The sequence below is a fragment of the Stenella coeruleoalba genome, assembly GCF_951394435.1.
Source record: "Stenella coeruleoalba genome assembly, chromosome: 2".
In the NCBI taxonomy this organism is placed as follows: Eukaryota; Metazoa; Chordata; class Mammalia; order Artiodactyla; family Delphinidae; genus Stenella; species Stenella coeruleoalba.
The window spans coordinates 164,016,872-164,032,725 of record NC_137147.1 but is presented as its reverse complement, the minus strand read 5'-3'; the positions used below and the strand labels follow the sequence as shown (position 1 = coordinate 164,032,725).

The 15,854-nt window shown below is 42.8% G+C and overlaps 1 protein-coding gene across 2 annotated transcripts in view; it reads left to right on the top strand.

Moving 5' to 3' along the window:
• APBB1IP (amyloid beta precursor protein binding family B member 1 interacting protein) overlaps positions 1-15,854 on the top strand; it is a 102,909-nt gene that overhangs the window by 45,857 nt on the left and 41,198 nt on the right. The window contains exons 4-7 of one of the 2 annotated variants that reach the window (XM_079907674.1): positions 2,638-2,930; positions 5,565-5,642; positions 12,864-13,023; positions 14,190-14,311. In XM_079907674.1, the coding sequence (XP_079763800.1) occupies positions 2,638-2,930; positions 5,565-5,642; positions 12,864-13,023; positions 14,190-14,311 (653 nt within the window). Of the gene's footprint in view, positions 1-2,637; positions 2,935-5,564; positions 5,643-12,863; positions 13,024-14,189; positions 14,312-15,854 lie in introns of both variants that reach the window. The other variant, XM_079907675.1, reaches the window with a different exon arrangement.

Below are 15,854 nucleotides of genomic sequence, written 5' to 3'. Positions count from 1 at the left end.
TAAAGAACAAAATAATAGAGAAGCCTAGTTACAGAAATCCAGAGTTCCAAGTTTTATTTCCATCACTCACTGGGTTCCTTTGTTTCTGTCATTTTCAGTAAGTTTTAGATTAAACCTTAAGGTTCGAATAACTGTATCTTGATAAATTATAGTACATCTCTTCTGATTTCCTCTTTTTCCCACCCTCTTTTCTATCTTCCGTATAAACTTATTATTTCTGTCAGTCGTTTCCACTGCAACATGGAATGATGGTAACATTCATGAAGTTTCAGAAAACCAACACACTTTTGTCAAATTATGACGTTAATAGAGAACATATACTTGCATATATGAACAGTGCAGATTTGCCTGAGACACTCATAACAGCTGAATAATCAGTTCCATTAAAATTTAATCAGTAATTTAGTTGTAGTAAGCTCAACTAATGCTTTCGAAGCACTTATTACCTTGTATCAAAAAATTACTGAAAATGTCAGAATCCAAGAAACCCAGCAATACATAAACATAGTCATGTTAAAAGACACTAACAAGAAACTCATGCCATTAAGGAGACAAGACCATTAAAAAAGTACTGATATGTACTGAAAATTAAATTTGTTGGGAATTACAATAGGAATAGATTTTTTTTTTCTACTGTCTTCCCTTAAAACATTGCTTAAAATGAGTCAAAAAATACTTCACCCAAAGTTACTTGGAGAGTTAACGATAAACTTCTGAACAGAATCCCCAATTCTTTATCACTCAATCCCATACCAATATGTTGAGGATTATAATTTGCTTTGGAAATTGTTACTATATGTGTTACTGTGGGAATTTTGTCCCTAAAATTTTTATAAAGGATTAAAATCATTTGCTGTGTGTCTACAGTCACAATGTAATTGATGACACTAGAAAATTAGGAATATGCTTCATTAGGTCTACACATATTTTCTCTGAGATTTTTAAAATTTCACTTAATTTTATGAAAAGCTATATGCAAAACAGCGGTGGCTTAGAAGGAAAATGCTTTTTACCTGGTTAAGAGATCCAAACTCAGTCCCAGTGCTGTACATAGAACTATTGGCATTAACGTAATATGCTATATGGTGTTTATGCTGATGATGTTTGGCAGTAAATGATTTCACCATGCTTTCTGCTCATTTGTTTCTGAGAGGGCTTCATTTCCCCTGCCCGCATTTCCTCAATCCAGTTCACGCTGCACACAGCAGCTAGAATTCTCCCCCTCATGATCACTTCCACCTTGCCCATACTTTGTTCATCACACTCACCATCCGGTGACTGCCTGATGGACAAAGTGCTGTAGCAACGCGACTCACGGCCACGGCTCCCCGTATGCCACGTGGTCTAATCAGCTTTCAGGATCCCGGGTCTTATCTCCACAGTAATCTCTCACGTGGAAGAAATTCCAGTGAAAATCGTCCTCCCTCACCCTCACTCTGAAAATTCGGGTATGCCCTTTCCTTTAAGAGTTAACTCCCAGCTCACTGTCTTATGAAGTCTTTACCACTTAATCCCAATTAAAAAAATTTTTTTTTTCATTCCTTAACCCCCTTGGTGCTTTATTTCCTGCTATTAAATATTTATCATTAACTGCTCTTTCTGTGACGTGAGAGTTCCTATAGTTGGATGGTGTGCCCACAGAAACTCTGCCCTCACCCCAAGTCTCAAGGCGTATTAAATAAATCCCAGTTGGTGGAGACCTACTTTCTTCCAAGTATATTTATCAGTGGTGCTCTGTCTGCCCTCCCAAGACCTGGGGAGAATTTTCCAGCCTCTCCCCTCCCCTACTTTCTAAAACGCTAAGATCTTGCAGGAGAATGTACAAGAATTCTCTACTTAGGCATCTAATCAGGTGCTTGGAGTTGACTTTATAGCTGGCCTGTGAGGTCCCAATGTAGGGAAGACATTCCCCCATTATTTTTCTTTTCTCTTCTTTCTTTCTCTTTTGTTTTTTTTTGGAGGGAAGTGATTTTTTTTTTAAGGTTTTTTTAAGTTAATTAATTAATTTTTTTGGCTGTGTTGGGTCTTCATTGCTGTGCACGGGCTTTCTTTAGTTGTGGTGAGCAGGGGCTTGTTGCGGAGCACGGGCTCTAGGTGCGCGGGCTTCAGTAGTTGTGGCGCATGGGCTTAGTTGCTTTGTGGCATGTGGGATCTTCCCGGACCAGGGATCAAACCCGTGTCCCCTGCATTGGCAGGTGGATTCTTAACCACTGCACCACCAGGGAAGTCCCAACTGAGGTTTAATTGACAAAATTGTAAGATATCTAAAGTGTACAGTGTGATGATTTGGTGTGCATATACATTGTGAAAGGATTTCCTCCATCAAGTTAGTTAACACATCTATCACCTCACGTATTCTTTTTTTTTTTTTTAGTGAGAACATTTAAGTTCTACTCTTTCAGCAAATTTCAATTATACCATACAGTGTTATCAACTGTAGTCATCATGTTATACTTAGATCCTCAGACCTTACTCGCCTTATAACTGAAAGTTCATACCCTTTTACCAACCTCTTCCTATTTCCCCCACCCCAGCCCCTTGCAGCCAGTACTCAAATGTACTCTTTAAAATGACCTTCGTTAAATTTTTCTAGGTGCAAATTGTTGTCTTGACCACTAACGTGATTTTCCCTATCAGAGTCCTTAAATGCACTGGAAGACCAAGATTTAGATGCTCTCATGGCGGATCTGGTAGCAGACATAAGAGAAGCTGAGCAGAGGACAATCCAGGCCCAGAAAGAGTCCTCTCAGAGCCGACCTCATTCAGCATCTCTGGATATACCAAGTTTCAGTGGTGCAGCCTCTCTTGGTTACACAGCAAATGTTGCTGCACCGAGTATTAGCCAATATGAGGATGACTTACCTCCTCCACCAGCTGATCCCATGTTAGACCTTCCTTTGCCACCACCCGCTCCTGAACCTCTCTCTCAGGTAAGTCCATGGGGTCAGGACTCTTGACCTCTGCTACCCAAGATCTCTGACCTTCTTCAGAGTGGCGGTTACATTTAAGTTTGTACGCCCAGAGCTCTGAGACTCTAAGAAACAAGAATCCCAGATGTGTTCATTGCAAAGCCAGAGTCTCCGTAAAAGGACACATTGGTGTGTATCAAGGACATATTAGGACCATATTCAGGAATCGTTATAGTTTGGCTAAAATCTGTATTTGTATGCAACTTTCCCTGATAATACTCAACCTTTTGGGGTCATGTTTTATTAACTTGGTATGAACTGTGGAAGTGATGTATACATTTCTGTGTCCCTGGTCCTAGTCCAGTACATAAAGAATAGAAGGCATTCCTTACATATTTCAGAATTGAACTAAATGGAATTTTGCTGAATTCGGCAGCCGTATTCAGTAGGGCAAAGATATCTGTGTATCACGTGTAAGGTCATAGTTGGGAGGGGCGTTATGGGGCGGGTAGGTGATGAATGCTTGATATTAATAGATTTCCGGGAAGTTCATATTGTCATTACGTGGGACGTTAACTCATATCTCTCATCCATGCAAGAAGAGCGCTTTAAGGATTTTTCTTAGAGTAAGCCACTTTAAAAATATTTTACAGTAAGAACCTAGCTCTATTTCCTGTGGCTCCTGCATTCGTTGTACTGGGTGATGATCAGTATTCATAAATACGACCCTAGTCACCCTGAAAGTCCCTACAATGCCTTTTGAATGAACAAATATGAAATATAAATCAAATGTTAAATCCTATTCATTGCTCTATTGTGTGATTATTGTATAAAATTATTTGAAAATCGGTGATCCATATAGAGCAGAGGCTCTTTTCCCCCCAATTTTATTGAGATATAATTGACATATAGTATTGTACAGATTGAAGGCATACAACGTGATGATCAGATACACATATACTGAGAAATGATTACCATAGCGAGGTTAGTTAACACCTTCATCACCTCATATAATTACCTTTTTGTTGTGCATATGGTGAGAACATATAAGATCTACTCTCTAAACAAGTTTATAATACAGTACTGTTAACTGTAGTCACCACGCTGTACTTTAGATCCCCAGAGCTTATTCATGTTATAACTGGAGGTTTGTACCCTTTGGCCAACATCGCCCTATTTCCTCTGTCCCCAGCCTCTGGCAACCACCATTCAACTCTCTGTTTCTATGAGTTCAGCTTTTTTAGATTCTCACATATAAGTGAGATCATACACTATTTGTCCTTCTCTGTCTGACTTATCTCATTTAGTGTAATGCCCTCAAGTTTCATCCATGTTGTCACAAACAGCATGATTTCCTTTTCTCGTGGATAAATAATATTCCATTGTATATCTACACCACATCTTCTTTATCCATTCATCATCAACAGATACTGAGGTTGCTTCCATGTCTTGGCTGCTGTGAATAGTGCTGCCGCGGACATGGGAGTGTAGATCTCTTCAAGATATTGATTTCATTTCCTTTGGGTAGATACCCAGGAGTGGAATTGCTGGATCATATGGTAGTTCTATTTGTAAGTTTTTGAGGAACTGCCATACTGTTTTCCGTAGCAGCTGCACCAATTTTACATTCCCACCAACAGTGCACAAAGGTTTCCATTTCTTCGCTTCCTCACCAACACTTTTTTTTTTTTTTTTGCGGTACAAGGGCCTCTCACTGTTGTGGCCTCTCCCGTTGCAGAGCACAGGCTCAGGACGCGCAGGCTCAGCGGCCATGGCTCACGGGCCCAGCCGCTCCGCGGCATGTGGGATCTTCCAGGAACGGGGCACGAACCCGTATCCCCTGCATTGGCAGGCGGACTCTCAACCACTGTGCCATAAGGGAAGCCCTCGCCAACACTTTTTATCTCTTGTCTTCGATAACAGCCATTCTAAAGAGCAGAAGCTCTTAATATAGGGTCCATGAAGAAGTCAAGGAGTCTGTGATTCCCAGCTGTCTGCAAAGTCAATGCATATGTGAAGCTTTATGGGCTTCATTGCTTTAAACATATTCCTAAAGGGGTTTGTGGCTCAAAAAATATATAAGAACTACTGGTATAAGAAGATATATGTCTGCTTTGGGCTCATAAAATATTTCACTCTCTTTTCTGCCTGCTCATGTGTTTGTCAGTAGTTTGTTGTGGTTTTTTTGGGGTTTTTTTTGTGAATTATAAGTTTAAGTTTGATTGGGGAAGATAAGGACCCTTTAGGAATCTAATAAAAACTAAGAATCCCAGAAAACACATACTAATTCAAAAGAATGTGTATAATTTCAGGAAGTGCTCAAATCCCTTGAGATTCACCTATAGATTCCTCAGGTTAGACCCAATTTTGAACCAAACAGAGATTTTTGCAGACTAAATATGTGAAACTCTGAGTCATCATTTCATCTTTTAAGTTACTATTCCTAAGATATAAAGGGTGACTGTCTTCTGTATCTCCAGGTTGAAGATTTCTGTTACAGTTACTTAAAGTTTGAAATTCAATCATGTGAAATTTGGTGCCCTGTATAACACAGCCTTCTGTCAATATAAAGTGACTAAGACACTAACGATGGCAAGGGTACTTACTCCCTGGTGTTATTTAATGGACTGTGTTGAATGTCTTGTCATTTTACAGGAAGAAGAAGAAGCCCAAGCTAAGGCTGATAAAATTAAGCTAGCATTGGAAAAACTGAAGGAGGCCAAGGTCAAGAAGGTAAATTATGAATCACTTTTGCGTGGGGCAGTCAAATTAAGGACTTTTTATTATGCTTAAGCCTAAAAAAGATTTTAATTTCAAGTGGTGCTTTCCAATGACTTGTAGTTTTTTAAATTTAAGGACAAAGAGAAATGATTCTTTTAATGACCTCGCTTGGCTCATTGGTGATTGATAAATAGGGGACCTGCGTTAGTGTAAATATGGAGGTTTCCAAGTCTCTACCCCCAGGGCTCCCTCCCTTAAGGATGCACTCTGGGTTCTGCTCACTCTTGGGTAATGGCAGGTGGCGCCCCCTTCTGGGGGCGAGTTGGCGAGTCAACGGGTCAGAGTTCAGCTTCTAGTGGCATCACCTCATTTCCACGATGGCTTTTTTGCATTTTATATACCCCCTGAGGCAGCCCCCAGTCTGCCCTGGATGTCCAGGTTCTCTCCTGAAATACTAAATGTTCTTTTGGCTAGAGCTGTGTGTTCAAAGTTGGCGTAGGTTTTGAGTGACCTGCCTCGACCCTATTGTCCCAATAAGCCTGTAATTTGTCGTGCTTTTTCTGTAGAGCATAGGTTTTTCTGGAGACACGTATATTGTGTTATATCAGAGACACATGTATTTAAGCTCAGGAGAAGCATCTACCTAATAATAAAGTGTTAACAATAGTTAGTTAGGTAAATTAAGAGAAAGATAAACGATCTCACTTCGACTCCTGAAGCATATACCGTGGCTGAGAGTCGTTAAGAACTTTTTGCTTACAGTTGGGTGAATTATTCTTTTCATACAGGGCATTAGATTTTATGTTCCTGCAGCACCTCTCATGGTTCCTTGAATGAAGGATTTCAGTACATGTTGATCGATATTTAATAAATATTCCTTGACTACTCCAGGATCCAGACTTCCAAGGTTCATCTATGAGAATTTTTTCAGGTCATTCTGGTTCCATTCATTTCAGGCATGCATGAACCTTTTTATCATTTTTCTTCCCCATTCTCTACGTGTGATTGCATTCTATGGTCGGTTATTGAACTGATACATCCTCGGCTGCCTTCTCCCCCCTTGTCCTCGCTCTGTGAACCCCTGTTTAAATCCAGCCTGGGCCTTCAGTGCTGCCTGAGCTTCCAAGTCCAGTCTCTCTCCCACGAACCTAGAAAACTACTTCCACCTTGTCCTCTCTCTGAAAATCTCCAATACCTCCTTCCTCTCCCACATTTTCTCAGCCCATTGCACTGAGAAGTAGAAGCAATCCAAAGAAAGGTTCTACAAGCTCCCAACTCATTTGCCTCCCTACCCGCCTGCACTTGTGGCAGGTGGTCCATGGTCTTTCCTGCTCCTGTGCGTGGACTGCCATGTTTCTAAGACCAGTCCCCCTCGTGTGATTCTCTTCCCACCTCTTTTCTTGTCCCTCCTCTGCTCAAGGATGTCCCCACACACACACACAGTAAAGCCCAAATCCTCAAGTCCCTGCATGATCTGGTTGCCAGCCCTCTCCCTCACCCTCTGTTCTAGCTTACTGGTCTCACTGCTGCTCCACAGATGTTCCAGGCATGCCTCTGCCTCGGGACCTTTGTGCCTTGCGGTCCCCCTGCCTGGAGAGCTCTTCCCCAGATTCCAGTGGGTTCTCTCTGTCCCTCACTAGGTCTGGTCACCTGTTCAGTGCCGTGCACACACACACCCCTGACATCCCTTACCTTCCCCCTGCTTTCCTTCCTCCCCGTACAGCGTACTGTCCAGATTACTTGTTTATCCTGTTTAATGCCTACCTCCCCTCCCCACCCCCAGGGAAGCTCCTCCAGGGGGTTTTGTGTTTTCTTTACCGATGCATCCTCATCTCATAGAACAGGTGCTGGGGGTACAGAGAGGTGAACCAGTCAGGTGAGGTCCCTGCCTGTGTAGAGTTCACTTCTAGCTGGGGAGAGAAGTGCTATGAAGAAAATAATGCCGGAAGGAGTGATACTGCCCAAGGGAATCTTTTTTTTTTTTTAATTGAGGTAGCATTGGTTTATAACGTTATGTAAGTTTCATGTGTACATTCTTATATTTCTGCTTCTGTATACCCTAGAGTGTGCTCACCACCCAAAATTTAGCTTCCATCCGTCACCATACTGTTGATCCCTTTACCTCTTGAGCAGGAGGGAAAATGGGAGGAGCTGAGGGCAGAAAGGCAGGTGGGGTCACAGGGTCTCACAGGTCTGACGAAGAGTTTGGAACATATTGTCAGTGCAGTGGGAAAGCATTTGGCCGCACCATGCGGCATGCGGGATCTTAGCTTCCTGTCCAGGGATTGAGCCTGTGGCCCCTGCAGTGGAAGCGCAGAGTCCTAACCACTGGACCTCCAGGGAAGTCCTCATATGAGGGTTTTTAACAAGGGATAATATATGGATTTTAAAGATCGTAGTGGCCATTGTGTGGAAAGTGGATTGTAGGGGAAGGGATGAGAGCAGGGTGACCTGTTTCATAGCCGTCTCTCTAGCACAAGACCTCACTGTAGATAAACATGTACTGAACCAAGTTACAAATGGATGGCAGGGGAAGATGGGCTGTCTTCGGTTGCCGACTTTCCCTTTGGAGATAAAAAGACAAGAGAAAATGAGTAAAAATACAATTCATAATTATTTCAACTATGTTAAACCACTGGGTGGTTTATAAAATGGGGGCCACGTTGGAGATATTCTCAGAGGATAAATGAAAAGAGAAGTTGGTTCTTAGATTAAAAGGTAGAACCCGGGACTTCCCTGGTGGCACAGTGGTTAAGAATCCACCTGCCAAGGCAGGGGACATGGGTTTGATCCCTGGTCTGGGAAGATCCCACATGCCACAGAGCAACTAAGCCCATGTGCCACAGCTACTGAGCCCGCATGCTGCAACTACTGAAGCCCGTGGGCCTAGAGCCCGTGCTCCGCAACAGGAGAAGCCATCACAAGGAGAGCCCGTGCACCGCAACGAAGAGTAGCCCCCGCTCGCTGCAACTAGAGAAAGCCTGAGTGCAGCAACGAAGCCCCAACGCAGACAAAATAAATAAATGCATTTTTAAAAAATATAAAAAATAAGGTAGAACAACTAGCATATTTGGCCAGTTTGCTTAACTGGAGATGAAGAGAACAAGGAGGAGAAAGCAGTGTTTCCACAGAACTTTGCCATAATTTAGTTGAGGTGAATTGTAACAGTAGCAAAAAGCACCACCTGCCTCTAGTCAACAAAGCAGATGTGAAACAGAAGCAGTTCTGATCAGTGGGAGAGGAAAGAAAATTAAGAAGCTAAGGTGTATATTTTTTCTGACTTAGGACCCTCCAGACTTATTTCTAAAAACAAAAGGCTGTGTGGCACAGAACATCAAAAAAAAAACTGAGTCATACTCATCCATTAATAAAGTAACTAAGATGTACTAACACATAAGCTACAACATGTTTTATAAAGGATGGAATCAAGTTTATCTGAAGTACTTTGCCCTCAAGTATTCTGTGGGGTGTTGACATCACTTTGGATCATGAAGAACGATGTACACAGTTTGTGTTGCAAAGCTGTTGGAACTGGAAACAGAATCGGATTCACTCATTGATTTTGTTTCTTTGTTTTAAAGCTCTGTGACACAGGAGACCAATTCCACTTGTAAATTTTATCATAGAAGCAAAAATGTATTTATTGCAAATGATTTAGGGCTGGGATAATTTTGTATTTATTAGTTTGCAAAAGAAAAAGAAGAAATGATAAAATCCATTAAATCTTTACTATGATGGATTAGAAAGCGGAAGTTTTTTCGTGCTTGAGTCATTTTACTCTATATCATATGGTGTTGGTATGAAAAGTACTCAGCTTGCTAATCGCCTGACTGTGACTTAGGGTGTCATGTGTTGGTATATAGCTACTCTTCAGCTTGTAAATGTGAAGAAAGCTGTGAAGAAGACTAAATATGATTTCTTCTTGCTAAAAGTCATCAGCCTTCTCTTGTTTTTTTTCCCCCTAAGTTTTATAATTGTGGACATTGGTAACTACATATGGATTAAATTTAGTTTGCAATTTCTGCCAAAAAAACCCCCAACCCTTTCATAATTGCATCATTGTCAAATTATGTGATTTAGTTTTTTTTCTCTCTTTGAAAGCAAAACACCAAGCTATGTTTTATTTTCTCAAGAATTCCTAAGCAAGAATGAAATGTGGTCAAACATCACTGATTTTTTCATCAGGAAGATTGTCTTCTAAATCCTAACACTGGTAGTGTTTCTTAGGACGTGTAACTACTTTATAGCAATATTCCTCAGCTGAGAGCAGCAGGTATGCCTTCCACAGAAAATAAGCCATGGTCATTCCACTATTTGAGGCATTTGTTTTCCACACAACCATCCACGTCTGATTTCTCTGGTCAGATGAATGGGTCTTTGACATTGTAGTAGTTGGGCCTATTGTTTCATTATTTTATTTTATTTTTTTAAATAAATTTATTTATTTTTGGCCGCATTGGATTTTCGTTGCTGCGTGTGGGCTTTCTCTAGTTGCGGTGAGCCGGGGCTACCCTTCCTTGCGGTGCATGGGCTTCTCATTGCGGTGGCTTCTCCTGTTGCGGAGCATGGGCTCTAGGTGCACAGGCTTCAGTAGTTGTGGCACACGGGCTCAGTAGTTGTGGCTCATGGGCTCTAAAGTGCAGTCTCAGTAGTTGTGGCACGTGGGCTTAGTTGCTCTGCGGTATGTGGGAACTCCCAGACCAGAGGTTCCCCACTGAACCCCTGTCCCCTGCATTGGCAGGCGGATTCTTAACCACTGCGCTACCAGGGATGTCCTGGGCCTGTTGTTTTAAATACATCAAAAGATGTACATACAGGGACTTCCCTGGTGGCGCAGGGGTTAAGAATCCGCCTGCCAGTGCAGGGGACACGGGTTCGAGCCCTGGACCTGGAAGATACCACATGCCGCGGAGCAACTAAGCCTGTGTGCCACAACTACTGAGCTTGTGCTCTAGAGCCTGTGAGCCACAACTATGGAGCCCGTGTGCCACAACTACTGAAGCCTGCATGCCTAGAGTCCATGCTCCGCAACAGGAGAAGCCACCGCAATGAGAAGCCCACGCACGGCAATGAAGACCCAACACAGCCAAAAATAAATAAATAAATTTATTTTTTAAAAAAAAGATGAACATACAACAAAAACAACTGTCCAACTAGACGTTTCTGGGCTACAGGTTTTCAAGGGAAAAAAAGTATTCTTCGGACAAGCCTGGAATAATGGTCTAATTTGAATGGTTCCAGGAGGAGGAAATGCACCTTTATTGCCCTGATGTCTGCATTTGAGTCTTAGGTGTGCAAGTGTGGGAAGAGCAGATGGTAGGTGTGCTTCGACTTGTGGTCCTTGCCTGCTCTTCGTCCAGATTCTTATCACCATCCACACCCTTGGTTGCTCTCAGTAACTCTGCACAGAAATCTACAGGAATTGCATTCTTCACTGTTAACTACACACTGTCTTCAAGATCCAGTTGGGTGGGAGTGGGACCAGAGGGGCAGTTTCCCTGCTGCTCAGAATCTAACCCAAACTTTGGGGGAAGGAAGAAATGTTACCACTTGTATGACCTCTCTCTTCACTCCATCTAAACACTTTTTTAAAATAATGATGAGCCTCATATGTGAATAACCAGGACCAACCTTAGACAGACAGAATAGGCAGAACTTGTCTCTAACTATCTCATGCTTCTCTTTTCAAGTTAGAATAGAAGTTTAAGCAAGAGTGTCAGGGGGTTCTGGTTGACGATGTTGCTTCTGGGAATTCTCTGCTGGCGGCCTGTGGAGTAACTGCCGGCACTGCAGGCTGGAGTTTGGGCAGGGATGGTCTGGAAAGGGAAAGGCAGCCCTTCCTTCCCGTGTGGCACTCAAAGATGGACTCTAACTAGAGCTAACTCCCACTTAATCAGGGAGGGTCAGTGATCTTGGCAAAGAATAAAATAAGAACGTAGATCTTCCCAGAAGGAGTTATGGAAAATCTTCCCTTAAACATAAGTGTCTAATAAATGTGGGCTTCATGGGCACATTTCCACTGTTCCTTTTGAAGACTGGATAGATAGCACCGTTATAACCTGTAGCACTCATAACTAACAACTGCCGGAATTAAAAATATGCTACAGGGCTTCCCTGGTGGCGCAGTGGTTGACAGCCCGCCTGCCGATGCAGGGGACGCGGGTTCGTGCCCCGGTCCGGGAGGATCCCACATGCCGTGGAGCGGCTGGGCCCTTGAGCCATGGCCGCTGAGCCTGCGCGTCCGGAGCCTGTGCTCCCCAACGGGAGAGGCCACGGCAGTGAGAGGCCCGCGTACCGAAAAAAAAAAAAAAAAAGCTACAAATACACATGTATCAAAGAAAATCCAAACCCTAGCTGATTAGTTGTTGAATTAATTCTGTTATGTTACATCAGAATCATGGTCTCTCTTAGGGATCAGAAGTTTTAATAACCTTGACAAGTTGTCTGGGAAAAATCAGTGAAATCCTGTGCCCTTAGGAGTAAATTCTCACACCAAACCGTCCAGATTTGGAATAAGGTAGCTACCAATTTGACTGTGAACTCAATGCAGTAAATTTGTTTTTAATCAAATGAAAAGTGCATTAGGTCACTCATTGGCCTGCATGCCTCCATAATAGCGCTTTCTCAGTCTACATTGATCTGGCTTAGTCCGCCTCTAATCTCAAACGTGTCCTGCTGTGACACCACCTGCCTCTCAATAAGACCCCTCGGTGACAACGCTGTCACTCTGCAACTTCCGACCTTCAAAGAATTGTAGATTAACCAACTTGGTCTTAACCTGTGTCATAGAACTCTCGGGTTGCATGAAATGGGACCCAACTCCAGCTAAGCAGGACAGAAGAATTTATTATAAAGGTACCGGCACGGCTTTCAGCTAAGCAACGCTTCTGGGCTCTGAGATGAACCGGAAGAAGTAACAGAAAGATGTCAGGGAGGCCGGCAGGCAGCACTTCTTGGGTTGTGTTGGTTTTCTCTCTCCCTCACCAGGATGCAGAGTCTCTGAAAGCCGGGCAGGGACTTTGCTTATTGTGTATTTATTTCTGTTTTTGTGAACTGGTTTCTCTACGTTTATATTCCTGGCACCTTAAACAAGTGCTTGGCATATGAGTGAGTTTGTGGGACACCTTCTTACTTAAATTCGCAGAAGAGATAGCAGCATTGAAACCTTAACCTCAGTGGGTGGCCTTCTACAGTTGCTTGAATTTACTGGCTGCCCTGTGGCTTTATCCTCAGCTCGTTGTCAAGGTGCACATGAATGATAACAGCACGAAGTCACTGATGGTGGATGAGCGGCAATTAGCCCGAGATGTTCTAGACAACCTTTTTGAGAAAACCCATTGTGACTGCAATGTGGACTGGTGTCTTTATGAAATATATCCAGAACTACAAATCGGTAAGTCCCAGTTCCAGCAATTGGCTGTACTCCAAAAAACCTGTGAGTTTGCTTTATTATGGGTTTTGGTCTATTGCGAAGAAGAGTTTGGTTCAAGGCTATCAAGACTCCCCCTGCAGCACTTCCCTTAGGTCAGGTTCAATGCTTGCCTCTTCATTTATCTGTGGCAGAGACTCGGATTGGAGCAGGTGGCCAGACCTTGGGGAATGTAAGCATTATTGCTGCTCCTTCTCTAGCAGATCCGAAAGGGAAAGAAAGTGACAGGAGGGTACTTCTTACCGCATGATTAGCAAGCTGAGCAGATGGTCGGAGAGCCTGGGTGTCTGTCAGCCGATGTCTCTTTAAAGTTTACTTCTTTATACTCTAGGGTAACTCTGCCGCGGGCCTCACATCACTGCCCGCTCACTCAATGTCTGACACTTTGTCTAGCGGAAGAGGCTCAGCCCCGAAGAGCAAAGGACAGTGGATAGACGTTGATTGAGTTTTTTTAAAAAGCTAAAAAGCAATTAAAGAAATACTCTTGTTACTTCTCATTCTTAATACCACTCATAGAACAATTGTCTCCTGGGAGAGCCTGTTGGAATACAGAAATACATGTTTTAGAAGCTTTGGGTACACATCTTTCTGGAGGAAGTGGTCTGCACAGAAATAACCTCTTGAAGTTTTCTTCAACTCTGTGAGTCAAATAGAGAATTGAAAGCTCTCTAAAGGAAGGTTTAGGGTTGGTTCCGAAATACATTGTTTTTTAGCATTTTAGGGAGTGATGTTTTATAGTACTCATCACTTATCTCACAATTTCTCACAATTTCATTCAAAGTTGTTTACCCAATTATTGCTTAATTGGCCTCCTTCCATATAGGATGTTGCCTCCACCTGGGGCTATTTAAAATAGTCAAAAATTCTAACATGAAATAAAGAGCAATGGCTGACCATTATCGCTACATTGTAGGTTCATCTGCCATGTTTTTAATGGAAAATAAGTTGAAGACCTGAGACTGAAGAATACACATAATAGAGATGTTACAATGTGACATCATGTAAGAATTAGGAATTTCTAGAAACTGATGAGAAGTATGAAGCATTGTGTTAACTCAACACCAGCTTATTTCTCTGTTGGAAACCCTGATGTCTTGGGTCTGAAAGAATGCTTTTCCTTGTTTTATCAGAAAGGTTTTTTGAAGACCATGAAAATGTTGTTGAAGTCTTATCAGACTGGACAAGAGACACAGAAAATAAAGTGCTGTTTTTGGAGAAGGAGGAAAAATACGCTGTATTTAAAAACCCCCAGGTAAGATAACTTGTATATTGTTAAACCATATAAAATATCCATTTTTTAATGTCACCTGTGTACTCACCAGCTCATTCATCATCTCACAAAATATCACAAATGTATTCCTTTCAAAGAAACACAAACAACTCTTAGGCCATACGTAAACTAAGAGCCCCTTGAAGGATTCAGAGAGAAAATAATCCATTTTGTTTCTTTTGATTCAGCATCCAAAACATACCTCTTTGTTGACTTATCCTCCTCTTCTGTCCTTATAGCTCGTTGGCTACGTTAATCCAATATATGTGACGCACTCTGAGCCATTAACACTTCATAGTTTAAAGATACCCTGTTCTTTATTGTTCATATTTGGTGCTATGGATGTCGGGATAAGTCAAGAGAGTGCCTAGAAAATGTACAACTCTACGTACAGTCTACAAAATAAAAAGTGTTGTTCTCCATGTTTGAAAAAGCTTCCTCAGATCATGCGTACAAGGATGTCCTAGACTTGTCCCATGGAAATCTCCAGCCAACTGTCTGCGCATGGCGGGCAGGGAAGTTTCCTCACACAAAGTTGTGTTCAAGTGCTCACCTGCGAAATCTGTTGGAGTTAACCAGGTGAAGAGTAGAGTAGAAGCGAGCATCCTAGGCGGGGTGTGTGTGCAAAGTCCGAGAAGAACGAGGGAAGTTCTTTTAGGTCATGGGAAATTGTACAGCTGGACCACGAGGAGGAGGTAGGGACAGGGGTGACAGTGCATTCAGATAAATTGTGGAAAAGAAACTGATAGAAATAGCATATTGGGGGCTTCCCTGGTGGCGCAGTGGTTAAGAATCCACCTGCCAACGTAGGGGACATGGGTTTGAGCCCTGGTCCAGGAAGATCCCACATGCTGCGGAGCAACTAAGCCCGTGTGCCACAACTACTGAGCCTGTGCTCTACAGCCTGCAAGCCACTACTACTGAGCCTGTGTACCACAACTACTGAAGCCCACGTGACTAGAGCCCGTGCTCCGCAACAAGAGAAGCCACTGCAATGGGAAGTCTGCGCACTGCAACGAAGAGTAGCCCCTGATCGCCGCAACTAGAGAAAGCCTGCACACAGCAACAAAGACCCAATGCACCCAAAAAAATAAAAATAAATTAAAATAAAAAAAAAGAAATAGCATATTGGTTAAAATAAAAGCAGGTCAGAAATGAATGTTTCCAATCACCAGTTCATGCAATCATGATTGTAAGGGGTTCGTTTAAAATATATTTTCAGGCTGTTACTCAGTTTTTAACATTTTTGGGTTTTTGGCTGTGTTGGGTCTTCACTGCTGCACCCGGGCTTTCTCTCTGGTTGTGGAAGCAGGGGCTACTCTTTGTTGCAGTGCGTGGGCTTCTCATTTTGCGGTGTCTTCTCTTGTTTTGTGGTGGCTTCTCTTGTTGCCTAGCACAGGCTCTAAGCTCACGGGCTTCAGTAGCTGCAGCACGTGGGCTCAGTAGTTGTGGCGCACAGGCTTAGTTGCTCTGCGGCATGTGGGATCTTCCTGGACCAGGGATCGAACCCGTGTCCCCTGCGTTG